Raw genomic sequence first — 26969 nt, 5'->3', positions numbered from 1 at the left:
TGAGAACTATGCGAACTCAATTTTCTCTAACATTGAACATTTGATCTCGCCCCTAAAATAATTTGTCAGATTAAGTAATAAGATCAATAGATATTCTACTTCGAGAAACATTTATTTTCAACACATGGCATGCTTTGATGTCTTTTACCGTTATATATACCCACATTTTCGTAAGAAATTTGGAAGTAACCATCGCTAGATACTGTTAATTGAATGAACAACGGCAAGTTCTGTGAATTCTAGCAAAAACTAAATTCCCCAAACCATCCCTCTCCTGTACATGTAACACATTATTAAAGAAATTCAGCATTTCGTTAGCATTAGAGGCGCCTTCTATAACGTCATAATAAACCACAGCAAATGTCGCTCGTTAATGTTGCGATACTGGCGTACCTTAGAACCTATATCACTGGTCCACCCCTAACTGTATGTCCATAAGAGTTTGAAATTTTATCAATAAAGTTAATAAAATGTACTTGATTGACCAAGCCATGAGCTATGGTCAATCAAGTACATTTTATTAACTTTATTGATAAAATTTCAAGCTCCTATGGTATGTCCATGATTGCGATTACCCGTTGTACGAACGCGAGACTTGCTTTATAGTCAATGTATATATATATATATATATATATATATATATACACACACACACACATATATAAAGTCTCTTTTTTGGAAGTAAAATACAGAAAAAAACTCTAAACACTTTGTTGAAATATTTCGACCGTGTTACCGGTCTTCTTCACAAAAACAAGACTGAAGAAGACCAGTAACACGGTTGAAATATTTCAACAAAGTGTTTAGAGTTCTCTCTCTCTCTCTCTCTCTCTCTCTCTCTCTCTCTATATATATATATATATATATTTATATATATATATATATATATATCGGCTTAAATTGCAATAAAATCAGTAGCAAAGAAGTTTTCAACACTTCGTTCGTGTTCAGACCACAGGGGCTCGTCACGAATTGACCCTCTCTATTCTATATTTACATTTATTTGTAAATATAGAATAGACGATGTCAAATTTTAAAAAGACAAATATTTTGTGACGAGTCCCTGTGTTCAGACGAAATATGCTTCTCTTGGATTTTCTTTGCAGATTCTTGAAAGTCATTTCCCTAAAAATTTCTCGCAGCTCTACAAATTAAAGACACCTTTGGTACATTGTCAGGGGTACAAATATTTCTTCTTAATAAATTTTGTCTGATTTCTCTATTAATATACACTTGATTTCTTTCTAATTTCATACTTGATAAACAAAAGTACATCCGGTGTGAGCTTCGTTGGCGATATTTTTGGTGCAAGAGTTCCCATGATTGACAATTTTATAACGTGGCCTTTGCAACGCCTAATTTCTTACTGATTTTACCATAAAATAAACCCTCGGCATGTAATTTTAAAATCAACGTCATTGTTTTAGTTGGTATTGGTTTTCCCTTTTCGCAGTCTCTTCCATCGTGCTAAAAGATTATGTAATGACACGCTAGTGTAAAGACACGTGTGACCATCTAAAATTATTTTTATTCCCGCCCCTTTAAATATTGGTCCAATCGCAATGATTGTTCTTTCCTTGATGCATCATCATTGACAGATTTGTTTTGAAACCAACTATCCGAGACCTCGAATGAACTTGAGAAGCTGAGTCGTTCACACTTACTGTAAATTCACAGTAAACAAAAGAGTTCTTACTTTAGACAGGAGAGTTCTACCTTTAAACAGGATAGTTCTACCTTTAACCAGGAGAGTTCTCACTTTAAACAGGAGAGTTCTTACTTTAAACAGGAGAATTCCTACTAGGCGGTTATTCACTATGATGGAGTGTAAGAAGACTTACAGTAGCGGTCGTCTCAAACTTCCTGTGCTCCATCTGGAGGTCCTCCGCCTCCTCCTGGGTGCTTCCCATGCTGGTATGAGTGACTGCCATGACATCACACAGCTCCAGAATCCAGTCAATGGCCTAAACATACAAACACATTAAGCTACCATGACATCACACAGCTCCAGAATCCAGTCAATGGCCTAAACATACAAACACATTAAGCTACCATGACATCACACAGCTCCAGAATCCAGTCAATGGCCTAACATACAAACACATTTAGCTACCATGACATCACACAGCTCCAGAATCCAGTCAATGGCCTAAACATACAAACACATTAAGCTACCATGACATCACACAGCTCCAGAATCCAGTCAATGGCCTAAACATACAAACACATTAAACTACCATGACATCACACAGCTCCAGAATCCAGTCAATGGCCTAAACATACAAACACATTAAGCTACCATGGTATGGTGGACAGTTAAAACTTTACATGAAATGTCTACTTGCACAAAATTTCCCACCACACAATCTTTATTTTCACTATATCAGATATTTCATTTTGCCTTCCTTCCAGTTTTGAGTACAGCAAACAAGAGGTTTACAGATGGACCTCTTTGGTTAAACAGAATAACAATTTTCCCTATACTGTAGAATCATTTATTTCTGTGGTGCCAAATTTTCATGTTTTGATAAAAATAAGCAATTTTGCAATCTTCAAAGGCATCTGATTTTGTAACTCTTTTTGTAGTTCAGTTTCTCTTGTATATTGAGGATTTCAATTTGTAGTATGTTCATGTCAATAAAAAAAAGAGGAAAATTACACCCCCCATCCCTAGAAATGAGTGATTTTACAGCACTTGTTACACATTACATCTTTATGGTGTATACCTGGTCAGCATCCCTTTCACAAGTGCGTAGTTGAAGAATCTGTTGTAGTTTGATTTTGCGGACGTCAGAAAGTTCATCGCAGCGTAATTTCCTTTCTTGCAGGTCTTCCAGTTTTTTCTGAATGTGTTTGATCTGAGATGCATAGTCCGGAGTGATATCTGTACCCATAGCATTTTTAACTGGACGGGACATTTCATCCAACAAGCTCTGCCCATCATTCAACGTCCGCTGGGCCAAATTGTCTATAGTGCATAACAAAATCTTCATTATCAAATTTTTTGTTGCAAACTGTTTACAGTTTAAATTTGTTCCTGGTTATTATTTTTCTTGTTTCAATTTTACAGAAAAGTTACAATTACATTACACTCAATGCAGTTTTAAATGCAAAGTCAACAGTGAAAATTAAACTGCAGCAAAAATAAAACAGTAAACATCTTCACACTACTTTGACTACTTTTAAGGAATTATTTAAAGAATTTACTTTCATAAACGATACCTTTTACCACATTGATAACACAACTACCTTTTACCACATTGATAACAATACACCATTTCTCTTTAATTTCATTTCTTTCTGTTGATTTCTGGACAGTTAATCTGCTGAGTTTTTACCTATGTTTTCACATTGTTCTATGAAATTCTAATTAGCAGCCCGGTAAGTAAATCCAGTTTTTACCTGTAGTTTTTACATATGTTTTCACATTTTTCTATGAGATTCTGATTAGCAGACCAGTAAGTAAATCCAGTTTTTACCTATGTTTTCACATTTTTCTATGAGATTTTAATTTGCAGCCAAGTAAGTAAATCCAGTTTTTACCTATAGTTTTTACATATGTTTTCACATTTTTCTATGAGATTCTGAATAGCTGCCTGGTATGTAAATCAAGTTTTTACCTATGTTTTCACATTTTTCTGAGATTCTGATTAGCAGCCCAGTAAGTAAATCAATTTTTTTACCTATGTTTTCACATTTTTCTATGAGATTCTGAATAGCAGCCTCAGCAGACGGCACATCCTCAGCCTCGATCTCACTACACAACATCTCAAGTAGGTCATCCAACTTCACAGAAAACTGGTGACAGTAACAAAACAATTTTTTAAGTTTTGAAGATAGAAATGTTTTTAAACTGATTATAAATTCCATTACTTCAAAGACCAAAGAGAACTACAGGAAATGTATTCTGCTAAAGGAAGTCTCAAAAAATACTCTCTAATTCAGTCTATGACATCATTTGTTTTTGTTTGTTCATTTCTTTTTTTGGGGGTGGGGGGGGGGGGGGGGGGGGGGGGGTGATGATAACTTACCTCTTCAACCAGTCTGTGGAATCTGACGGATGTGATCAACAGTGTGCGACGACGTTCCAGTCGACTAGCGAAGCTTCGGCACACTGTATCCATGTAGTCCCGTGTGGACTTGATGTCTGGTGCTGCTGTGTGTTCCCCGTTAATCAGCTCCTCAGCTGTGTGTCTCAGTTCAGCATACTGTCCATAGGTGTCCTTCAAAATTTATAAAGCTACATGTAGATCAAAACAGCACCACTGCATGTCCACCGTAAATTTTAAATTTGAACACCACAACTGTTACGACAGTTCTAAACTTCCAAAGTAGACAAAAATTAACCTATATAATGTCAGGTTAAATCTTACCGTGCATTTAATCTCCATTTCTTCGTGTCTCTTCCTCAGTTCCTCAGCTGCTTCGTAGGAATCTCCAATGCCAACCTGAGAGGCCAGTAACTTCTCTCCAGGGCCAAGGATCCAAGTCACAACCTATCGTATCAAAGATATTTACAGTTAATATATATAAAATTTCTGATCCGGGGACCAAGGATCCAAGTCACAACCTATCATATCAAAGATATTTACAGTAATATATATAAAATTTCTGATCCGGGGACCAAGGATCCAAGTCACAACCTATCGTATCAAAGATATTTACAGTAATATATATAAAATTTCTGATCCGGGGACCAAGGATCCAAGTTACAACCTATCGTATCAAAGATATTTACAGTAATATATATAAAATTTCTGATCCGGGGACCAAGGATCCAAGTCACAACCTATCGTATCAGAGATATTTACAGTAATATATATAAAATTTCTGATCCGGGGACCAAGGATCCAAGTTACAACCTATCGCATCAAAGATATTTACAGTAATATATATAAAATTTCTGATCCGGGGACCAAGGATCCAAGTCACAACCTATCGTATCAGAGATATTTACAGTAATATATATAAAATTTCTGATCCGGGGACCAAGGATCCAAGTTACAACCTATCGTATCAAAGATATTTACAGTAATATATATAAAATTTCTGATCCGGGGACCAAGGATCCAAGTTACAACCTATCGTATCAGAGATATTTACAGTTAATATATATAAAATTTTTGATCCGGGGACCAAGGATCCAAGTCACAACTTAATGATTCAAAGATATTTTCAGTCACATAATAATATATCTGATCAGCGGACAGATAATTCCTGACTTACATTTCTGACATTCCTCTGGAAGTCCTCGTACTCTAGATTGAGACTAAGTGAGCGGTCTCTGTCCTCTAGCAGATTCTGTAACTTATCCACACGATTCTCGAGGTACGTGATCAACCGCTTGACTTGTTTCTGGTCCTCCAAGTTATCTAAAGTACTTGCTGTGTCCTCCTCAGAGTTTCCAGGTCTTTTCAAACGGGTTAAAAGGTCATGACCTACAAATATCCAATAAACAGAAATTAGATGGAAACCAAAGATTTCACAAATATGCTGTCTAATACTGTACCAAAATTTAGGGGATTTAAAATTTCTCTGCCATACACAAAATCGGTATACACTGTACGTAAACATAGTAACCAATGCAATAAACCAACATTCAATGTAATAATGATATCTATTGTATTTACAGGTTGAGACAATGAAAGCTTTGTAACAGATAGATAATTCTTATATTTATGTGAATAATGATTATATACAAGTAAATATTTGTCAAAAGCATGTAAGTCTTCCATTTCTTCCTGAGTACAAAAATAGTATAAGAAACTATTACTCTTAATCAATAATAGCACTTTAAAATATGTATTAGTACCTTTGTTTAACTTTTCAGTCATTTTCCATACTAAATTATATTTCTCATAATGACATTTAATAAAAATTTAATACTAAAATAAAATATTCATGCAATCATATTAAAAAATGTAAGAATAAAAAGAAGAGAATGCATTTCCAGACTTGCACCAGTTTTGTTACATTACATCGTCCCTGTTATGTACTGCCAAATAAATTCTAAATTGTCAGATAATCTGTCTACATCAGGGAGATCAGTGTATGACTGGACACGTACAGTAGAGTCCCCTTAGACAGACCCACCTTACTTCTGGTTTAACTGACACCTACAGTACAACTCATTCAGTAAAATGACAAATATGGTGAATCATCTCCATTTCTTCCCATGATGTCCATTTCCCACAAAATCCATTTCATTTGAATAAATCATAAAGGTGGAATGTCTAACGAAACACAAATTTAGTGATTTTCCCATAAAAATAGGTATATATATTTAGCGATTCTATAATTCCATGAAAGATAACTATTACTTCCAATATGGAATAAATTGTTAACGATATTCAATTTTCACGATCTCAGCATTTTCGCTAACAATGCCAAAATTAAATCCTCGCTAAATATTCTTATTGAACGTTATTCGGATCATTAATACCAAAGTAAAACTTTCTGAGGTATGACTTCAAAATATGACCTTTAAACAAAGTGCTCTGCATGAAGCATTGGTTAAACATCCAGTTTACAGACGACAGAATAAGGGGGCTTAAATGTGTATTTTTAAACTAAGATAACCATTTTGCCCATATTGCTGACATCCATATACATGTAGTATATACATTAATAATGTGTAATAAAAAGGAAAAAAATCAAGTTATACATTCCTCAAATACGAACCATGCTTTTCCAAATGGGGAATGGGGATAAATTTGTCTGAAAATTACATGAAGATTGGTCAAATATAATCTACAGAAATCTTAAAATCCACAAACTTTGTGAAGTTTTGAGAGTTCAAAATAGAGAAAGGTACACATATATCTATCTGTAACAGATTTAACCAAAGTGCGTGACTTGGTAAAAATGGTTTGCCTAATACTTGGATTTTTTCCAAAATGAATGAGAAAGAAATTGTTCAAATCCTCAAGTTCTATTTCAAGATTAATGACAGAAGGAAAAGACAGACACATGTAGGTAACTCTAACAAAATAAATATCTGATTTGTACCGTCTCGGATGACCTGGGTGGGTACGTTCATGATGGACTCCTGGAAGAATCTGTGTTGACGGAGTGATTCTAGTGGACTGGTCAGTAGGTCCTTCTGGGAATACACCTGGTGGATCTCAGTCTCGGAATCGTCCAGGTGAGAGGAGGCTGCTCGAGACTCCCTGATGAATTTTTCCAGATCCTGCAACACAAGAACAGCCACAAACTCTACAACATGCATTTATTTAAAAGGTGTATGTAATTGCAACATTTATAACTAATAATGTTTGATTTGGGACAAAGTTTTTTTCACCATTATTCTCTCTCTCTCTCTCTCTCTCTCTCTCTCTCTCTCTCTTTCTTTCTCTCTCTCTCTCTTTTAAAGGCAGTATTTCTCAAAATTAGAATTTTTCTACCTATAAATGGACATTAAAAGCTATGCCCATTTACACAATGCTATAAACCTACAATTCTGTTCTGGAGCCACTCCTGGTGATGATACCATAGCAACCCTCCGTAGCTCTGGGTTAGCTGATTCTTGTCCACGTATGTGTACAATCTTTGTAGATTCACAAACTGAGGCTAAACAATGACCAAAAAAAAAACTTTCATAAACCATCTGACAACAACTTCAAAATTAGTTACCATTAAGATCCAAACCATACATGTACGTGCAAATAATAAAGTGATAATCAAGCATTCAAATATCCCCTGATGTAATTTAGTTGCAATATCCCCTGATGTAGTTAAGTTTCAATATCCCCTGATGTAATTTAGTTTAGTTTCAATATCTCCTGATGTAATTTAGTTTCATTATCTCCTAACAAACACTGACCTCCAAGTTTGGGTTGTTTCTGTCTCTTCTGAAACTACTACTACTTGATCGTCTCTCTGTCTGTTGGTCGGCCTTTAGAACAAGCACCTGCTTCATATACTCCCCCAGTGATTGCTGTACAAAAAAAATATGTCAGACAATCATAAATTATTTAATACACTACTCATCTTCATGGGGTCAAATTTTCGTGGTCTCAGAAAGATGTCCATGTCCATGAAGACTTTATCTTGTGGTTGAGAAGTTGTTATTTTTCAGTTTGGTTCAGTTTCTTTCATTTGAGGAGGATTTAAATATTTAAAATATCATTTAAAAAAGTACAAAAAATTAATGAGTTTACAAAATACCATAAAATCAAAAACAAACAAAAAAAAAACAAAAAAAACCCACAAGAATTATACAAAATACCAACAACAAAAAAAATCCTTAAAACCTCAATGAATTCACGGTATATAATGCTGGACAAAACAAACTGGGCTGATTTTCTAACATTTTGATTTTAGTCATAATAGATTAACAACATTGTAGAAAACAACTATAATCATTTCTTTTAACAATTTGAGTTCTAAGTTCATATATCATTTAATGTTGATTTAGCCTGTTTAAAATTTAACTTATTTTTTGATATAATTATTTCCCAATATAAACTGCTCAATGTATTTTTTCACTCTTCTCGTGCGCCATTGCCTTACTTTCAGACAGCCCAGAACTGTGACCAAGTTCTGCCAAGACCCGTCTCTGCTGTCAACAATGGCGGTAAATCCACGTCTCTTTGACTCCTCGCTGAAAATTTCAAATTCATAAATCACAGGAAAAACAATGGAGAATGTATACAGCTTTGAATTCACTCCTGTTATTTTCATATTTTTGTTGTTGTTCTGTTTTTGATTGTTTGTTAGCATTTTCACATAGCTTTAATAAATGTCAAGGCTAGTTATATTCACCGATGTTTTAATTTCAGGGATTTAGCTTAACAGTGAAAATAGCAGAACTTATACCACAGTGAAAATAAGACCAGAGACAAAATATTCAAAGAACCGATATGTACGTGACCCATCTTCAATTTGTTTTTCAGTGTTTGTCCTAACAACCTGTCTGCATCTAAAAGCAATTAATTTGAGAGGACTGGCAATTTAACAGATGTTACATTAGCCAGACAGTAAGAATCCTCAGCAATAAAAAATGTACTGGTTTTGAATACAAATCTGTATATATTCTTTAAATTCATTCTGTTTCTTACAGCCTGTCTAAAACCCCAATCTGACTCAGGGAGTTCCCCTTGTTGTGCACATGTTATCTGATAGCAAAGCTTCATTTTTGAAAACAAAATGTAAACAAGTTTTTATTCCACAATGCAAATACATTTACCCAATTGACAAGAGCCCAGGACTCCTGGCAATCAAATATCTAATTGTGAGAAAATGTGCACAGAGTCTATCTTTCCAGATCATAAATTAATTAAATTCTAGAGGAAGACCATGTGTGCATAAATATCAAATAAAATTCAAAATTTAGCATTCTAAAAAATTCAATGATGATTCATAATCTTTGTGAAACATGAACATGCATAGCTTAAAATTCCATCCTTAGCAACCTGATAAACATAGAAGAAGTCACTGACACTAGGTCTATTCATGCATTGATGTACCATTCTGAAATACAATTATCAACACCAAATAACATTTGTAGTCAATTTTTCTTTTTTACATGATTGTTTGACTAATTTCACTTTTTTTTTTGTGGCACAAATGTTGGAAATAAAACGTTAATGCTACTCTGAAATGTTTCTCAAATCATTTTTCACTGTAAACTACAATTTAATTCTGAGCCAGTCAGATAATTACGGTTAGTGTGCAAAGGGAGCTAATCTTGATTCAGAGTGTCAAACACATAAATTGACCAATATAAAGGAAAAATTTACAATGCATGTGGGTGTTGATAAAGCCAACTAACCATGTCCTTACGATTCCCTTTAAACATGATTTTACGATTTTATGATGCCCAATCAGATCGGTAATGGTTGTTGTCCTGCCCTGTGGCAGATAAATGTTTACAACAGTCATCAGATAAGAGCTCAAAACATTATACAGCACAGTCTGCGATAGTACTCAGGGTTATCTAACATACCAAGACAAATTGTGTTTATATGTAGATACCTATCAGTTAGTTTACTGTGATATCTAAATTAAAAAAAACTTCCCTCTAGCACTAGACTGACCACTCAGTGTTAATTAATGGGCTTCTGACCTGATTATTTTACCTGGGTATCTGTGACAGGTAAAGTTATTTTACCTGGGTATCTGTGACAGGTAGTTATTTTACCTGGGTATCTGTGACAGGTACAGTTATTTTAACTGGGTATCTGTGACAGGTAGTTATTTTACCTGGGTATATGTGACATGTACAGTTATTTTACCTGGGTATCTGTGACAGGTACAGTTATTTTACCTGGGTATCTGTGACAGGTACTTGAGACAGATAGTGATGTCGTGCGAGTTGAAGTTTGGTTTGGCAGGATGAGGGGGAAAAGTCAGCACTGGACCTCCCTGTCGGTCCCTCCCTCCTACAATACAAGGTCAAGGTCATCTGTGTGTTACATCCAGCAGGCATTCCAGTGACACACAAATTATAGATTTTCATTTCTTTATAATTACTATCAATACATGAATGAAAACACTCAGCAAAGAAATCAAAATCTTTAAAAATGCATGTGCCGTAGCATAATTTGTTTAGCTGTATGCCTACATTGTATTTCTTATCTATTTAGTAATACACAAATTTTTAAATTTCCAAATTCTTAGTGAAAGGATCACAGCTCAGTTATGCATCGGAAAGCATGAATGATAAACCGTATATCACATCTCCTTGTAGTGTCTCAGATAACATAGTCCAGGGCCTGTAGTTCAGGTGACAGATTCCCTGTATACAAATTATTCTTCAGAGAGATATCAGTTTGAAACATACTCTTCTGGTATTATACATCTACAGGGTTTAATTACTCTAATAATATGCATGAATTCACAGAAATTTCAGAGCTGCCTATAGCACGCACCTGTCAGGTATACAATTGGTTTCTTGAGGATTTCAATGATGTGAGATGCCTCCATTCCTCGAGCTTTTAAATAAAAATAAATAAATAATTACAATCATGAAAATTCATAAATCTACATATTCATGTTATCAAACAGTCTTGGACACTAAATGAACTTCCTGGATAGATTTTTTCAGCTCAATAGCGATGAATTGTGTAGATCGATTGCACATATTCAATCATATATATATATGTGTGTGTGTGTGTGTGTGTGTGTGTGTGTGTGTGTGTATGTGTGTGTATATGCAAATTGTCTAAATAACCCCGATCATTAAACACCCTTAAACTATACAGATGCAATACAATTTCTCTGAGACAGCTAAAACTGCTTCCAATGAAATATCACATATGATATATATACAAATTACAGTAATTCATAATTAGCAAGAGAATAATCTCACGTCATCTTGCTTATTACACATTATTGACAAGAAGCACTCTGTAAGTATTGCATAGCAATTCATGTCCCCTACCAGCCCCAAGTCAAGTTGTCTGTGTAGCAATCTTAAGTTAACAGTTTATGCACAAGAAAAGAAAAATTCATGATTTATTCAGTACACTATATGGAACTCCCACAAAAAAAATAAAATAAAAGAAGAAAAAATACAGAGAATTATAAAACAAACAAAAATTTAAAAAGTTCAATCAACCATAAAAATAAGTTTTATAATTTTTGTCAGAATACGTCAACTGTGATTAAAGTGAAAATTAATCTGTATTTACTAATTAGATTATAAACACAAACCAAATCTCAGATTCCTAAATTAAAGTATACTAGAGAAAAGGCCAGAAAACTGAATTCAACACAAAGTTCCATAAATCTTGTAAAAATTAGAGTAAACTGTGATGAACTTGATCTATAAATATATATTAGCAAATCACATTTTCAGCTTCCTGAATCAGAGCATGGTGAGACAAAGTCCAGAAAATTGATATTTGATAGAAGTCAGACGAAGAGGAAACCAAATTAGCCCCCTTCTGCTTTGCCGGGTAGTGGAATACTAATTCGTAGAGTCTGTCTGTGTATATCTGATTGACATATATACTGTACATGTATGTATTCTAGTGTTTTTAAAATTTGGTGAAATCAGAGCTAATGCACTATTTAGTGTACGTAATCGTGATAACTAGCACTTATTCTATGTATGAGAATGGATAAGTAGACAGTTGTTTCATCACAAAAGGAGCGAAAATATAAATATTGTCAAAGTACATATACACTGATGCAGTAAACATGTATATGTTAAATTTTTTTCAGTGCACAACTACTTTTATTCATGAACCGTCAATGGTAAATATTATTTGCTTTGAGATATGGTCATAAAAGATACTATATATATAGTAGATAAAATGCATTAAACATATAACGATTGATTGACAATAACAAAATCTGAGAGAAAGAGGTGCTTGCATATCTTTAAAAACTTTTATCACATACATACAAATGTTGACTTACAGTAATAATTAAAATTAATTCTTTAAGTACATAAAAAACTAGGTCACATATTTGTAAAACTTTGTCATTAATACATTAATAGGATAATCTCTGTCTCACAAAGGACAGACTTAAGTCAGTAAATCGTCAAGTGGACAGGGTTTACTTTAAAGTCTTCTAACAAATGCAATGAATCTGAGTGAAATCCTGTACTGAAGCAAAATTTGTGTTATCTGGCAACGCTGAGATTCCGGAATCGGCTGGCACAGAAAGTCCATTAGAAAATCAATATACATTGTGTTGCAACTATAAATTTTTCTGAATCATATCATGTTTACCTTACAAATGTATACTGTATGTTAATGAGAGGATTCTCCATTTAATTTCAACAACACACATTAACATATACCTGTACCCAGAAAAATATTCCATATTTATTATCCTTACATAAAGCTTTTGGCATAAATAGAGATACATGTATACCTTAAAATCATTCGTATTTGTGAGGTTTACTTCACAAGAAAAAGAAGTTCACATCAACTTCCGAATCAGTAAATTTTCAATGAATGTTGTATTTGTCCAGATTTGGTCAGTGTTTTATAACCACATCTGTGACAGCCGTTTATCATTGGTCTGATCAGATAAATTGCCTCCCTCATTCAACAATGCACTTATGTCTGCCTTGTGTATATCACTTTAGTAGTTAAACAGAATCTGAGATGTGAACTTTTAACTCATTAGCCAGTGCAGCTTCTGAGAATTAAGGACCCTTACCTTCTGGAATCGGGTGAGCTCCACTCCCCGAGCTGGCCAAGGACATCTGACTGTGAGTGCTCTGCTGAGTGCGCGTACTGCGCTGAGCGTGTGAATACTCACTACCCTTACGAGATACCATGGGGGTGGTGTGCGGTGGACTTGTCGGGGCTTCCTTCCTGGCAGGATAAGGCGAGATCTGTGACTTTAGCGACCTCCTGGAGTCATGGGTGGAATATCCATTCTGTTGTGAAGAGTACTGAGGGCTTTGGTGGGAGACTGTCATTTGTTCTGGCTCTCTTTGATAGGGTGGGGGACCCTCTGTCTCTTGTCTAGTGATTGGTTGATTGGGTGGATAGTTGGGGGGTGGTGATTGTGGACTAGCTTCCTCAGGATACTGTGGCCTTTGGCTTTGAGGTGAGGATGGGGATGGTTGATTTTGTGCATAGTTTTGAACTTTTGGTCTTTGACCAGACACAGATCTCTGGCTCTCACTACGAACTAAGTTCCATTGCTGGTTCAGACTCAAGTTTTGAAGGCTGATTGGTCTGGATAAGTTTGATCCTTCAGTACTCTTTGGTCTGATTGGTTGATAATGTGGCTTTTGATTGGTTGGTGATGCCAAGTTTTGTTGACTACTGAACTGTGATTCGTTCACCTGACTATCGTCAGGTCTGATTGGTCGATACGCTGGCTTACTGGATTGTTCGTGCGACCTGATTGGCTGATACATTGGTTTAGGAGAAATCTGTTGGCTACCATAGTGCTCTCTGTCTGGGTTACTGTGAGAAAGATTTGGCTGAGACACATATTTGTGAGGATTCTGTGACTGAGTCTGTCCAGTCATGTGGCCCAGAATCTGGGACTGACTCTGCGGATCATGACGAACCGATTGGCTGAGATTGGTCGGATGGAGTCGGTGATGAGAGGCATATGGATTAAAGTCTGGGGGACCCTGGAGTGAGTGGTGGCTCCCCTGCCTTGACAAGTTGGGGGCAACACCACTCTGATACGCCATCACTCTGAAAAGACAAAAAAAAGATACTAAATGCGAAATTAAAATCAACCTTTAAGCATTTACATTTTGTACTTAATATTCACTTTCTATTACTTACAGTGTATGTTCTACATTGACACCATATTAATTTACATTTACTCTCAGTTTTTATAATATTCAGTTCTAAGAAACTAATTATTAGTCATGTTTACAGTGTGTGGGGTGTGCTTGTGTTATGCATGTATTTATGATTAAGATTACAAGTCAACACTACAACTTATATCTCTTATTAAAATTTTCGAGTTTGATGACTTTTTTGGAAGCAAGCTGTGCAAGCAGACGACTGAGAATTTATCTGAGGTCTGCGGTCGCTGAACGCCCTCCTTCCACTCAAGGTTTTTACCTCTGCAGAAATTTCTAGCATCAATTCTTTAGGCATATATAACTTCAGTTTTCTATCCATCGATAAAAGAATGTCAACATTGAAAATAAAGCTCAGGAAATTTAATTGCTGCACATTGCCACGGTTGAGTAAACATCACAGTGACAATTTCAGGTAACATTCCATTTAACTATGGGAAACTCTAGCCTCGAAACTCATAAATGACACCACTGCTACATTCAGTCACTGTGAGGTCTTCCTTCAAAAACTGCCATTTTAAATTTCTATCTAGATCTAAACACAATTTGTTTAGCTGTTTTTTCAATAGTCAGCAGATCTAGATATAATCATTTGATCAAGATTGATCAAACTAAGGTATCAAGTCTGATACAATACAAAATTGACCCAATGAGATTATCATGTAGTACAATTTTAAAACAAAAATGTAAATTATGCATCAGACAAGATCTTTGTGATTTTTTATGTTGATTTTGCTGGTTTTGTATGTCAGCCACTGTTTTAATCTGAGAGTAACTCTGGATAACTATAGATGAAACTTTTTAAGAATGCTGCATCTCCTTATTCTGAAACAATGGATTGGCATATTTAATATTGAACGTAAAATGAACAGAGTGCAACTTACATACCTTTACAGTTCAAAGTTTAAAAAATACAAGGATATGATTCCTTCTACATGACTCCCAGAGATATCCATTGACTTTTCTTAAGTACATTGTAAAATAGAAGAGGCCTCCCCCCTTTTAAGATAATAATTAACATTCCATGACCTTTATTCCTTCTCGGTGGATAATTGCTGTAATTGGCTTTAATCTTCACAATCAACATTTTACAGCAATGGACAATATCCTGACATTGTCAATTTCAAAACTCAGGTAATACATAGGCAACTAGCAAAAACTCTAGCCCACTCTCCATTCAGGTGTTATAAATCTGATTTTCTCTAGGTAGCCATGCATTAACGCAGTTCTATAAAAGGGGGAAAATGATTCAATAAATCTCTAATTCAAATTAGATAAAGATTTCAGGGGTACAAGTTTCTTCCTGCATTATGTTTTCAGTTAAGTTCCACAGGACACAAATGCGTAATGGCTATAAAGAAGTCTGTGGTACCAAGACCATTAACAACCACTAAGAACGGAGAAGAAATATGATATGTTGAACAGACTCATGCAGTAAACCTTCAACAACACAAGGCTGAATCACTTGATGTAAAGATATCGTCAACATCAAAACATTTATCATATTTCAGTCTGCAACCAAAAACCTGGACTTCAAGAACGGTATACTATTATATCGTTTTGCTGATGAAGTAATTGAATTTCATTTTTCACAGCAAAATATTTAAAATCTTTGTATGCTCTAAATGTTGATGGCACATATCATTTTCCTGTGATGACTACTCCTTTCTTCAAGAAATTATTTCAGAAAGGAGTTTTCAAACGTTTTCCCAAATGTAATGGTCATCACAATGCCTCTTCAACTTGCCAGCGACATCACCTGTTGCCTCTGGTTCCCTCAGGAAGGTGGTCAGTAGATTTCTGACCGCCTCTGCCTCCCTCCGGAAGGTGGTCAGTAGATTTCTGACCACCTCAGGTTTCCTCGGGAAGGTGGTCAGTAGATTTCTGACCGCCTCTGGTTCCCTCGGGAAGGTGGTCAGTAGATTTCTGGCCACATTATCATCATTTTGTATCATGTACATCAAGGACCCCTGCCTCTACACTTTTAATTTTCCCAAGCTTTAGGGTTTCCCAAAGTAATTGTACTAGAAAGAAGCATGAAAAGTACGCGGGTGTGAAGCTTTGTAGATCATACCCTTATGTATTTTCATATATAAAACACCAATGGGGATTCGGGTTAGAGTAGGTCCTCTATTCCCCTTGCTTGTCGTAAGAGGTGACTAAATGGGGCAGCTAGTCCTTTGGAAGAGACCACAAAAACCAAGGTCCCATGTCACAGCGGCGATAAGTGTCGAGTATAGGCCTAAATTTTGCAGCCTTTCACCGACAGTGGTGATGTCTCCATATAGATGAAATATTTTCGAGAGGGGCGTTAAACAATATTCAATCAATCATATATAAAATTTGTCTATTACATTTACATTCTACTTCCATTTATGTCAGTATTCCTAACCATTAAAATAGATCTAGACGAACTATATTTATCTATATTCATACACGCATTGTTTACAACTGCAATGCATTCATGAGGAAACGGATACGATTACAATTTGCAGAGATATCAGAGTCAAAACTTTGGAAATGTAGATAATTCTGCATGAATTATAGAACAAGTATTCAATGCCTGTCAATTTCTCTGTCAGTCCAAATACAACTGTACCTTGCACACTGTGATCGACAGAAAATGAACCATCATGCTGCATTAATCATCATATTACGGCACATGCTTATAGACGCATGCATAATAGATAATAGAAATTCTGAACGATCAACTCAGGTATCAAAGTCATGATAATATAGGTTCATGCTTCATTCTTATTCACACCAGTCCATATCATTCAACCTGTATACCCATGAAACTGATAACTTTAAAACAACCTGTATATTTCACGCAATCAATTATTCATGCTTTTTTCCCCCCTGATTGTTAAATAGCCCTGTACATATTGAATTAGTTTATGTTAAGTTCACAATGAGTCAATTCTGTAATTAATGTATCACAGCAGTTGACTTATGATGCATTCCAACAGAAATTAAAATCACTCTGTTTGATTGTTATTGTATAGATATGAAAACAGCCATCTAAAGTTCATCAATTTTCTATACTTAATCTCCGTTTACTGCATTCAATTTTTTTTTTATGAACTTAGAATTAGATTTGACTACATGTATGTGGGGAAACAAGATCTGCTGATCGAAGCGAGAGAAAAAAACCCCAGATGTGGTTATCTGAGATAAATATCAATAGGAAAATCTAAATACGTCTGATATACCACTATCTGGATGCATACATGTCTTTAGTTGAATCAAAGTGAAATAGATTAATAACAAATGCTAATAATACATATAGATAACAATAATAATGTTTTCAGAGCAATCTGTGCATATGTTTCAAAAAATTATCCTGTCTGGCTCAATTACCCCATACCCTTTGTAACTTTGAACGTAACAATAAAACAATGTCTTAGACAAACTGTCACAACTTAACCCATTATATCTATAATCTATTTTTATCTAATACTGTTACAGTATATTTGTTAATGCTCCGACCACTTCAACCATATACCATGTGCAAACAGAAAAGTTAAAAATTTAATTAATTTTTTATCTGATTGAAATTTTTCACACAAATGTCAAATTTCTTAAAGTAAACAAGATTTTTAAAGGTCAAAAGGGCATATCTTTTAAAGTTTCTCATACAGTAAATCCGACTGGTTTCTGAAGTTTATCACACTGAATATAGCTCGATCAGTACATCTACAAGACCCTCCGACAACCCCCTTGTATTTGTAAACATACATCTATACTAGGTATGATTCTAACACAATAGTCCACACTAATCTTAGAACCCTAATGATTATCGCCCTGTGTGGATGAAATTAGTGAGACAAGTGGTATAGGATAGCACAAAAACTCCAAACAAATGGATTTGTGGGAAGTCCACTTCTGTCCACATTGTACATACAGCCAACAATTCACAAATAGGCATGATCAAAGACCTCTTATCGCTATTGTATCAGGCAGAAAATCTAACAGGCTTAAGTCCCCTTTTCTAATGACCGAAAAAGGTACTTGGTTATGTAACATTTATACTGATTATTGCATTCCTGGCCATTGTTTTATTCTATGAATGAAATATCCTCTACATAAACAGTAAAACCCATCCTACTGAATGAATAGGTGAGTCTATAATGAATAACCACGTATTTGAAATCTGTCCAAATAATATTGTTGTTGGTGACAATAAGTATTGTGTAACTCAGCCTAAATTGCGGATCAACAAATAGCAGGTAAATGGGAAACATTTCAACACAAACATTTAAAAGTCTGTCAGACTGGCTGTGGAACATTCTCATGCCCATTGCTGAAAGATAAATAGATTTTCTAACAATATTGATGCAATATTTCAATCAGGAATACTCAGGAGTGACTTTCATTCAGTTCAACATATACAAAATGTACATTTATTTTAATAAACTTCATTCTTCTACAATTTGGTATGCTAGTACTTCTTCCTCTTGTACAGCCAGACTTTGATGTACAGGCACGAAACAGGTGACCATCCCCACTCTCATGTATATAATCAAATATATATATAGCCTCTAATTCATACATGGAGAGGGGGGTTGGGGGTGTGTTTGGGGTTGGCCAAAAGTTTGGTACCAAACTCTCCAGCACCCTTCCCCCTATATATTTATTAAAAACTACATGTATATATATCATTATATAGGTAAGGTGGGGAAGTGGCTGTACAACTAGATACAATTTAAATATTGGCCATTGACATATATAACACCTAGATATTTTTTAAAGTAACATTGGAATTTAACATCTGTTTGACCAATAAATAACTCAGATTAACTTAAAACTCCTACTCCTGAACACTGCACCTAAATTCTTTCAAAAGTTTCCCATCGATTTTATTGATTTTTAAAGTTTAAAAGTTAAAGGTACCACACATTCCGATTTGTTTCAATTTGCAGACAAAGACTCTGTGCTAAATGTCTAGAGCTTCAGCAGACTTTTAATTCTTCTTAGTGCATATCTTATGTTAGTCCTGACCGACTTCACATAGCTACTTATTGGGAAAAAAAATTACTTTGGGATCTGCATTCAGTTGGGATCCTATGTGATTTTACACCATTTCAGTGGCAATACATTACAAAAAGCACTGAGAAGGGTTAATGTAAATCAAGAAAACTTTGCATGATACATACTAAATTAGAATATTGATAAAGGTATCATAAATCTGGCTATAAATAATACCGTGGTATTCAGGTAAACAATCATTCAGGTAAACACAACCACTGAATCAGTCAAATACCTGAGCAAGCTTAACAATAAAAAGTTTATCAATCAGATTCATCCAATTCATTTTCAAGAAGCCTGTCACACAAGTCCACTACGCTTAACATCACAGAAGATCAGAATCAGTAATACAGTAGATGGAATGGAATGTGTCGCCTGTCAACACCAGGTGTGAAAAATGGCCACTTCCCTGATACAGACTATAATTCGACAGGTAGACCTGCTGGACCTGTTCCTCAACGGCAAATCGCAGTTATCGTGTACTTATGTAATATAAAGAATCTAATCAAAACTCTGTCATATTTCTATTTCATTTCTCACGTATATCAAATTTTCATTGCGATTCTCGTCCTTGGCGCATCTAAATGCGCGATTGTTGACATTCAGGGAACAGACACAGGTAGGGAAGGGAAACGAGAGTTCACCGGTCCGCTTTGTTGCATTATGCACAGCAATACGTCACATGAAATTTGAAAGAAATATCTTAGAAACTTACCTCTAATTGTCGACTCAAAAACTACTCCATCGCATAACGAACATTCAGTCAAGTCCAAATCTAATGGTCTACAAACTTTCTGTATACTTTTTCTCTCAAACAGCTCTGTGACAGAGACCAAGCTTCAATCGCTCCGGTGACACCGATTTACAGGTAACTAGACCATGACGAGTTTTCCACCCTTATTTAGCGTAAACATAATAAAATGAATATGATATATGAATGAATAAATAATTAGTATACTTAACGAGGCTATAGAAAATTGATGAAACTTTGTATGTGTGATACCCAAGTCTCATTCCTTTTGAACAATCGAACAGTTTGAACAACTTGGGGTTGTTGTTTTTTTCTTGTTTTTTTTTTGTTTTTTTAATAACCTTAACATCAGAAGAAGAAAAAAAAAAAAGAAAAAAAAAAAAAAAAAAGTTAAAACTAATTGTTCTATCTTCATAACCGGTCTTGGTGGTCAAGAATTTTCTTATTTTCCGCGTAATTTTGAGAAAATCAAAAGGTTATTTTTGCAATTTTGATGTGCCATCTTTTTGCTGCATCTTTGTAAGATTGTTTTCTAATATTGTAGTTGATGTAGACTTTTATAGATAAATTTGGGGGATCAGATATATTGAATTATTTTGTCATTGTTTATTTTCTTTCCCCATTTCAGTGACATTTTCAGTGGATTGTTTGAGAGTCTGATCTCCTTGTTTGTTATCTAGTTCGTCATTTGAATAAATGACATTTTCATACTCAATTTGCCTTATGTTTATATTTAATATGATACAGCAAAAACCAGCTGCGGTCACCTTTCTCAGCATTTTAAGACATAACGCTATTTTTGCAAAACATGCCTGAATCTTCCGGCCGGTTTGTAATGTACAAACTTGGACTGGACACAGGTTCTAAAAACCCCCACCCCAGTTTTTATTAATAACGCAAATAAAGTTTGAATTGATGGGAGACATAGCAGGGAAATTGACATGAATGTGAACCATGATGTTTGTGCTTTGCATGATTTATATAAGATGCGAGAGCGCTCGCACATTTTCAGCAGGGTTCTGAACGTATAATTTAATGAAAAAGTCCAAATTTTCTCTACAAGGCTAAATGTGTCGCTACATGTGTATTCTAAATGATTCATAATGAAGATGATATTGATTGCTGTACTTTCCCCGTAACATTAAGGGCGAATACCCGCATATCCAATCCCATTCTCTCACCAGAGGGCGTATTACGCTGCGCTACAACACCTCTGTCAACGTCTAAATGTCAAGATTCTTGGCAAACTTACCTATACCTATAGCATCATGGATAATAATTTTATAAGTTTAAGTTTTATGTTTTAAATCTTAAAGTAGGTTCACAAAAACAACGAACTCCATGATTATACTAGTATTATTGAATAAATGAATATTTATATAAACCTTCTAATTCGCTCAGGTGTCTCATATTTACCATCTTCTGATTTTAAAAAATTCAGAGAAGTGTTTGATTTGCTCAGATATTATCATTACAGTTCGATATGCTAAGTTAGTTTTTGTACATTTTGATATAACTTTTTAGACGTTGACAGAGGTATTAGTGGAGCGTAGCGGGAACGATAACTCTGGGTAGAGATTGATCCAATCCACAAACCTTATAAACCTCGAACTTGCTTCAAAACTGTTCAACCGAAGAGGATAATATTTTAGCCTTTTCTGAAAAGGGAGAGATTGAAGCACTAGACAAGTATTTTACTTCTATTTTAAATTTGAATATTGAAGACTCTCTCATTAATCTATCCTCATTAATCTTACCTAATATGTATTAGTTGTGTGATGGCAAGTTAAGATGAAGCAACTGAAGACATATATAGCATCTCTATACTCATTCCGTATACAAAGCTGGGCTTGACTGTAAGCAACAATATGTTGAAATCTACTCTTGATATGATAATTATAATATCTATTTATATAGCGCCTTATATGACTATATATAAATAACCACTCTAAAGCGCTGCACACAATAAAAGTGATGCAGCATGTTATAAAAGTAGTAAAAGGAAATTACAATAGCATTAAGACAGATACTATCAAAACAATGCTAGCAAAACATCAATAATGTGAAGTAAAAATTACTAAAAATTTAAAACATGTTGTGCATTAAGAAAGTTCCACGCCGTACAATCAATTGATATAAAACTATATAATAGTTGAAATAAATATACAAAAGTCATGTTAAAACTGATGGTAAAGAAACCATAAAGATTTAACCACCTATGATACTAATAATATGCAAGTCTAAAAAGATGTGTTTTTAAATGATTTTTAAAGTGTTCAAATTCTGACAACGGCGGAGGGTATCAGGTAGAGAGATCCAGAGTGTAGCTGCTGCCACATCCAAGCGCAAGTGTTCAAATTCTGACAACGGCGGAGGGTATCGGGTAGAGAGTTCCAGAGTGTAGCTGCTGCCACAGCCAAGCGCATGTTTCCATATGTGAAGTTTCGACATCTAGGTCTAACTAATGTCAGCGAATTTTCCGATCTTAGGGAACGATTTGGTTGGTTTTTTGGTGATCGCCTCTTCTAAGTATTTTGGTGCCATTTTATGAATCACCTTATATGAGTACGGGAGAATTTTGTATATACTGTGTCTAGACCTTTATATGTATGCTATTCTAAAACAGGCCGTGTTGAGAGAAATAGAATTGGAAAACATGGCATTCATCTCTGGCTAGTTTCTCTTCTTAATTACGTATGCAAAAATACAAGGCCACACAAAGAATGATTTTTAAACTTTTTCATAGAAATGTGTTTTACAAATACCAAGCAGGTTTCTGGCCTGGTCATTCTACAGAATTTCAATTATCAGAAACATATGATAATCTTTTAACAGATAATGGTGAAGGAAAATCTTCTCGCGTGGTATCCTGTGGTGATCCGGGTTAGAATTGATCCTCATTACCCATTGTTTGTCGTATAAGGGGCGAGTAAATGGGGCGGTCCTTCGGATGAGACCTCAAACACCGAGGCCCCTGTCGTAGCAGTTGTGGCACGATAACGATCCCTCCATGCTCAAAGGCCGTAAGCGTCGACCATAGGCCTAAATTTTGCAATCCTTCACCGGCAGCGGTGACGTCTCCATATGAATGAAAACTTCTCGAGTGGGACGTTAAACAACATGAATTCAATCAATCAATCAATCTCGCATGGTCTTTAACGAACATATTTGATTGGGTGTGACACAAAGGTCTGCTTTTTAAATCACAAACTTTTGGGATATGTGGAAATCTTTCTCATTGGTTCACTGTACAAGATCTTTTACCATTAAATGTTTGTATTTATGCTGGTGTACCTCAGGGGTATCTGTTAGGATCACTGTTCTTTCTTATTTATATTAATGATGTCGCACAATATATGTTGTCATGTTGTAGCGTATTTGATGATGACAACTCAATTCAGAATGTATCACATAATCCAGAAAATATTGTACAAACCTTAAATCATAATGTCAGTGTCTTAGAAATGCGACCCAGCAAATTATTATTCAGATTTAACCCATGAAAGGTGAATATAACGGACAGTGATTAATCTCATAACTCTTATAAGAAACACAAAATAGAGAGTTGGACAAACACGGGCTCCTGGATATACCAGAGGTGGGATCAGGTGCCTAGGAGGAGTAAGCATCCCCTGTCGACTGTTCACACCCGCCGTGAGCCCTATATCTTGATCAGGTAAACGGAGTTATCCGTAGTCAAAATCAGTGTGCCAGGAACAGCCTAGCAATCGACATGAAACACGTCAGACAGCATGTGACCCATTGATAGGTTGTAAGGCAAACTAGATCGTTATAACAACCTTAGAATTTGCGAAATGCTGATTTTAAGTGAGACTGTTGGAATCCCTACACCATCAACTTGTTTGTCAATAGCCTGCTTCGATTTAAAAACTTACCATACGCAGAACAAGCTCTTGCGAATCGAATCAGCTGAGAGATGTAAACACCATATGTAGGTAATAATGAAATATTGCTACATAAATATGGGAAGTTGACGATGGAGAAGTTGAAATCATCCCGTTTGTCATAAAGTTGAGTTGTTAGTTTGCCGTTAATATCTACTTTCAATAAAATATCTAAGTATGAAGCAGAAGTGGACGACTCTGTGTTGTCTTTTATTTCGAGTTCACTGAGATATATTGTATCGACATATGAATGAAAATTATTATTGTTAATAGATAATACATCGTCGATATATCTAAATGTCGAATTGAAGGCCACAGCAAGAGATTTTTTCTTCTCACGTTGAAGTTTTTGAATAAATTCTGCTTCATAGGAATATAAAAACAGGTCAACTAACGAAGGAGCATAATTCGTGTCCATGGGGATTCCAACAGATTATTGGAAGACCTGAACACGAAAGACCACGAATATATTGTCAATGAGGAACTCCAGCATATTTTTTATTTCAACTTCAGAGTACTTGTGCGTGGAATCAGAGTGGTGTTTAACAAAGTAATTATTTGAATGACTGATCACTAGATAGGAATGTTTGCGTTTTCCATATTTGTTGAAGAAGCAACTGTCTATGATGTAAAAAAGTCTAGTCTTTAATTCATCGTGAGGAATGGTTGTATAAAGAGTTGAAAAGTCATACGTTTTGATGTTGTTGATTTGAGAAAAGTTTTGTGATTTCAAGTTTACTAAAAGTTCTTTAGAATGTTTTAGAATCCACATTTGATTTACACCACTTCTGGCATATGTAGTCGCACAGTACGTTTGAGGTTTCTCCTTCACAACTGTTAATATTTTCGTGAGGAGCAAAGATAGGGCTAATGTAAAACTTATACGATGTCAATTTAATGCACCTGATGCGCATTTCGACAAACAATGTCTCTTCAGTCATGCTCAAGCCGAAAGTTTGGAAATTTGAAATAACAATAAACTTGTAAGAGCTAAAAGGAAAACTAGAGTGCCAAAAACTGAAGCCAAAATTCGTCCAAGGATAAGAGCTATGCATGAGGGAGATAATCCTTAATTTTGAAATGAATTTCTAAATTTTATAACAGCAATTAAATATACATCCGTATTTTCAAGCTAGTAACGAAGTACTTAGCTACTGGGATGTAGAGACCCTCAGGGACTAACAGTCCACCAGCAGAGGCCTCGACCCAGGTGTCGTAATGTAATCTTATAAGGTACCAATTTTAATGCACCAAATGCACATTTCGACAAATAATGTCTCTTCAGTGATGCTCAAGCCGAAAGTTTGGAAATCCGAAATAACAATAAACTAAGATAAAGATTATCTTTTTGACATGAAAAACAATCAAGACCATAGAACTACTGAAATTATTTTCTTCTTCTTTAAAACTGTCTGCTGGAATGTGTACCATGTCTTAGAGATCGTAGCCTACTTCTACTTCTTCAGACGGTACGTATCGTGGTACAGCGATGTCTGTACGTCCGCCCGTCCATTTGGAGTTTTTTGTTTCTATGTCAGTTTTACTATGTAGCTTCTTTGTTAGTCATTCTTAATCATGTGTCAATTTTGATAAATTTCTATCTCTCGTTCAGGAATTTTGCCCCTTTATTTGAAAATACATGTTATATGGAGGGTGAATAATTTGTCTGTCTAATTCCTCTTGCAATTTTCAAGTGAGGGCCTTCTTATTTTACAGAGTATTTGTATGGGCATGGAAGATGTGCATGTGGCAAGGGTTTTGATTTTCTTCAATGTTTGAGAAGATTACACATTGTTGAACTTCGTCAGTTTTGAGGAAATATTATAAAGTGAGTGCATGGTTTGTACTTTTAACCCCTGTCGCAGATTTAAAATTAGGGCCTATGTAAACAACGTGAAGATGTGCGTATTGCAAGAATTTTGATTCTCAACAATTTTCAATTTTTCTTTGATGTTTGAAACATTTACATTACGGTTGTTGAACTTGTTTAATCTTAAGAAAATATTTTCCACACAGAACTCTTGGTTTGTCTATCTACCCCCTGTTACTGTTTCTAAACTAAGACACTTTATTCATAGGATGCAAAAGAAAGCACATGTCACAGCTTCATGATGGTTGATACTACATTAAATTCTACAAATCTAAAAAACAAAAAACAAAAAAAACAAAGCAAAGAACAAAAACAGATTATTTCGATAGAATAAAGCAACAATGTTTTGGCAGTTTTTGTCATGGCTTTACTTTGAGATAAATTGAAAAATTAATAATAATACAATGCATACAAGTATCAATGACTGTTCAGTGGTACAATGCAATGAATATATACAATGATCAATGACTGTTCAATGGTTCAATACTGTATAGGAATAAAATTGTCAACACGCAGTTGAGACGCAAATATCAATGATCATCAACGAGTTCACACACAATGGTCTACATCGACTTTATCAATAGTATATGATGTAGAATGTTCAATGACAATGAAACAATGACGGAAGCACAATTATTGGCCGCAGACCCTGGAAGATAACAGAACCTGCAGCGGCACTTCAAGCAAAATTCGGCCATATGTCGGCATGCAACTGCAGCAGTAGCAAAGATGCATGAAGACATCCGCCAAAAGCGGGCAAATTTTGCCCATGCCACGACAAAACTGCATTACAAAGGGGGTGGGTAAATCTGGACGTTTTTACAAATAATACTGTACAAGCCACCCTGTATGCCATTCAAAAATAGAGTTTGTGCTACATCAGACAAATGGGTACCATCTGGAAACAATTTTAGTGTACATTGCTTTAAGTCTGGGTAATTAATATAACCTCCATTTCTTGCCAAAATGAAATTTGACAGGGAACTGTTTATTCGAGCCCGTGCTTTTTCAGCAGCTTCACGTGAAAACATATGTCTATAATATTTTCTGGGAAGGATTTGAGATCATATTATTCTACAATTAGGTAGCATGTTTTGAATATTGACAATTGTAAGTTTCATGAACTTTTGGAGATGGCGCAATGACATAGTACCAATGCTTTTCCCCCCACAATGTAAC

The 26969-nt window shown here is 35.2% G+C and overlaps 1 protein-coding gene across 1 annotated transcript in view; it reads right to left on the bottom strand.

Annotated features, from left to right (window-relative positions):
- The window catches only part of LOC125678963 (titin-like), a 294828-nt gene extending 274742 nt beyond the window's left edge, over nucleotides 1-20086 (bottom strand). The window contains exons 1-14 of the mRNA XM_056156077.1: nucleotides 19500-20086; nucleotides 13120-14120; nucleotides 10872-10934; nucleotides 10268-10382; nucleotides 8512-8602; nucleotides 7823-7936; nucleotides 7456-7569; nucleotides 7009-7189; nucleotides 5227-5438; nucleotides 4374-4496; nucleotides 4032-4223; nucleotides 3684-3798; nucleotides 2727-2968; nucleotides 1842-1964 (exon numbers count right to left, since the gene is read on the bottom strand). Coding sequence (XP_056012052.1) covers nucleotides 1842-1964; nucleotides 2727-2968; nucleotides 3684-3798; nucleotides 4032-4223; nucleotides 4374-4496; nucleotides 5227-5438; nucleotides 7009-7189; nucleotides 7456-7569; nucleotides 7823-7936; nucleotides 8512-8602; nucleotides 10268-10382; nucleotides 10872-10934; nucleotides 13120-14116 — 2682 coding nt within the window. The 5' untranslated portion in view covers nucleotides 14117-14120; nucleotides 19500-20086. The remainder of the gene's footprint in view (nucleotides 1-1841; nucleotides 1965-2726; nucleotides 2969-3683; nucleotides 3799-4031; nucleotides 4224-4373; nucleotides 4497-5226; nucleotides 5439-7008; nucleotides 7190-7455; nucleotides 7570-7822; nucleotides 7937-8511; nucleotides 8603-10267; nucleotides 10383-10871; nucleotides 10935-13119; nucleotides 14121-19499) is intronic.
- Between the last annotated feature and the right edge of the window lie 6883 nt (nucleotides 20087-26969).

Source organism: Ostrea edulis, chromosome 2 (assembly GCF_947568905.1).
Source record: "Ostrea edulis chromosome 2, xbOstEdul1.1, whole genome shotgun sequence".
In the NCBI taxonomy this organism is placed as follows: domain Eukaryota; kingdom Metazoa; phylum Mollusca; class Bivalvia; order Ostreida; family Ostreidae; genus Ostrea; species Ostrea edulis.
Note: the sequence above shows the minus strand (reverse complement) of the source record. Positions and strands in the feature narration are given on the sequence as shown.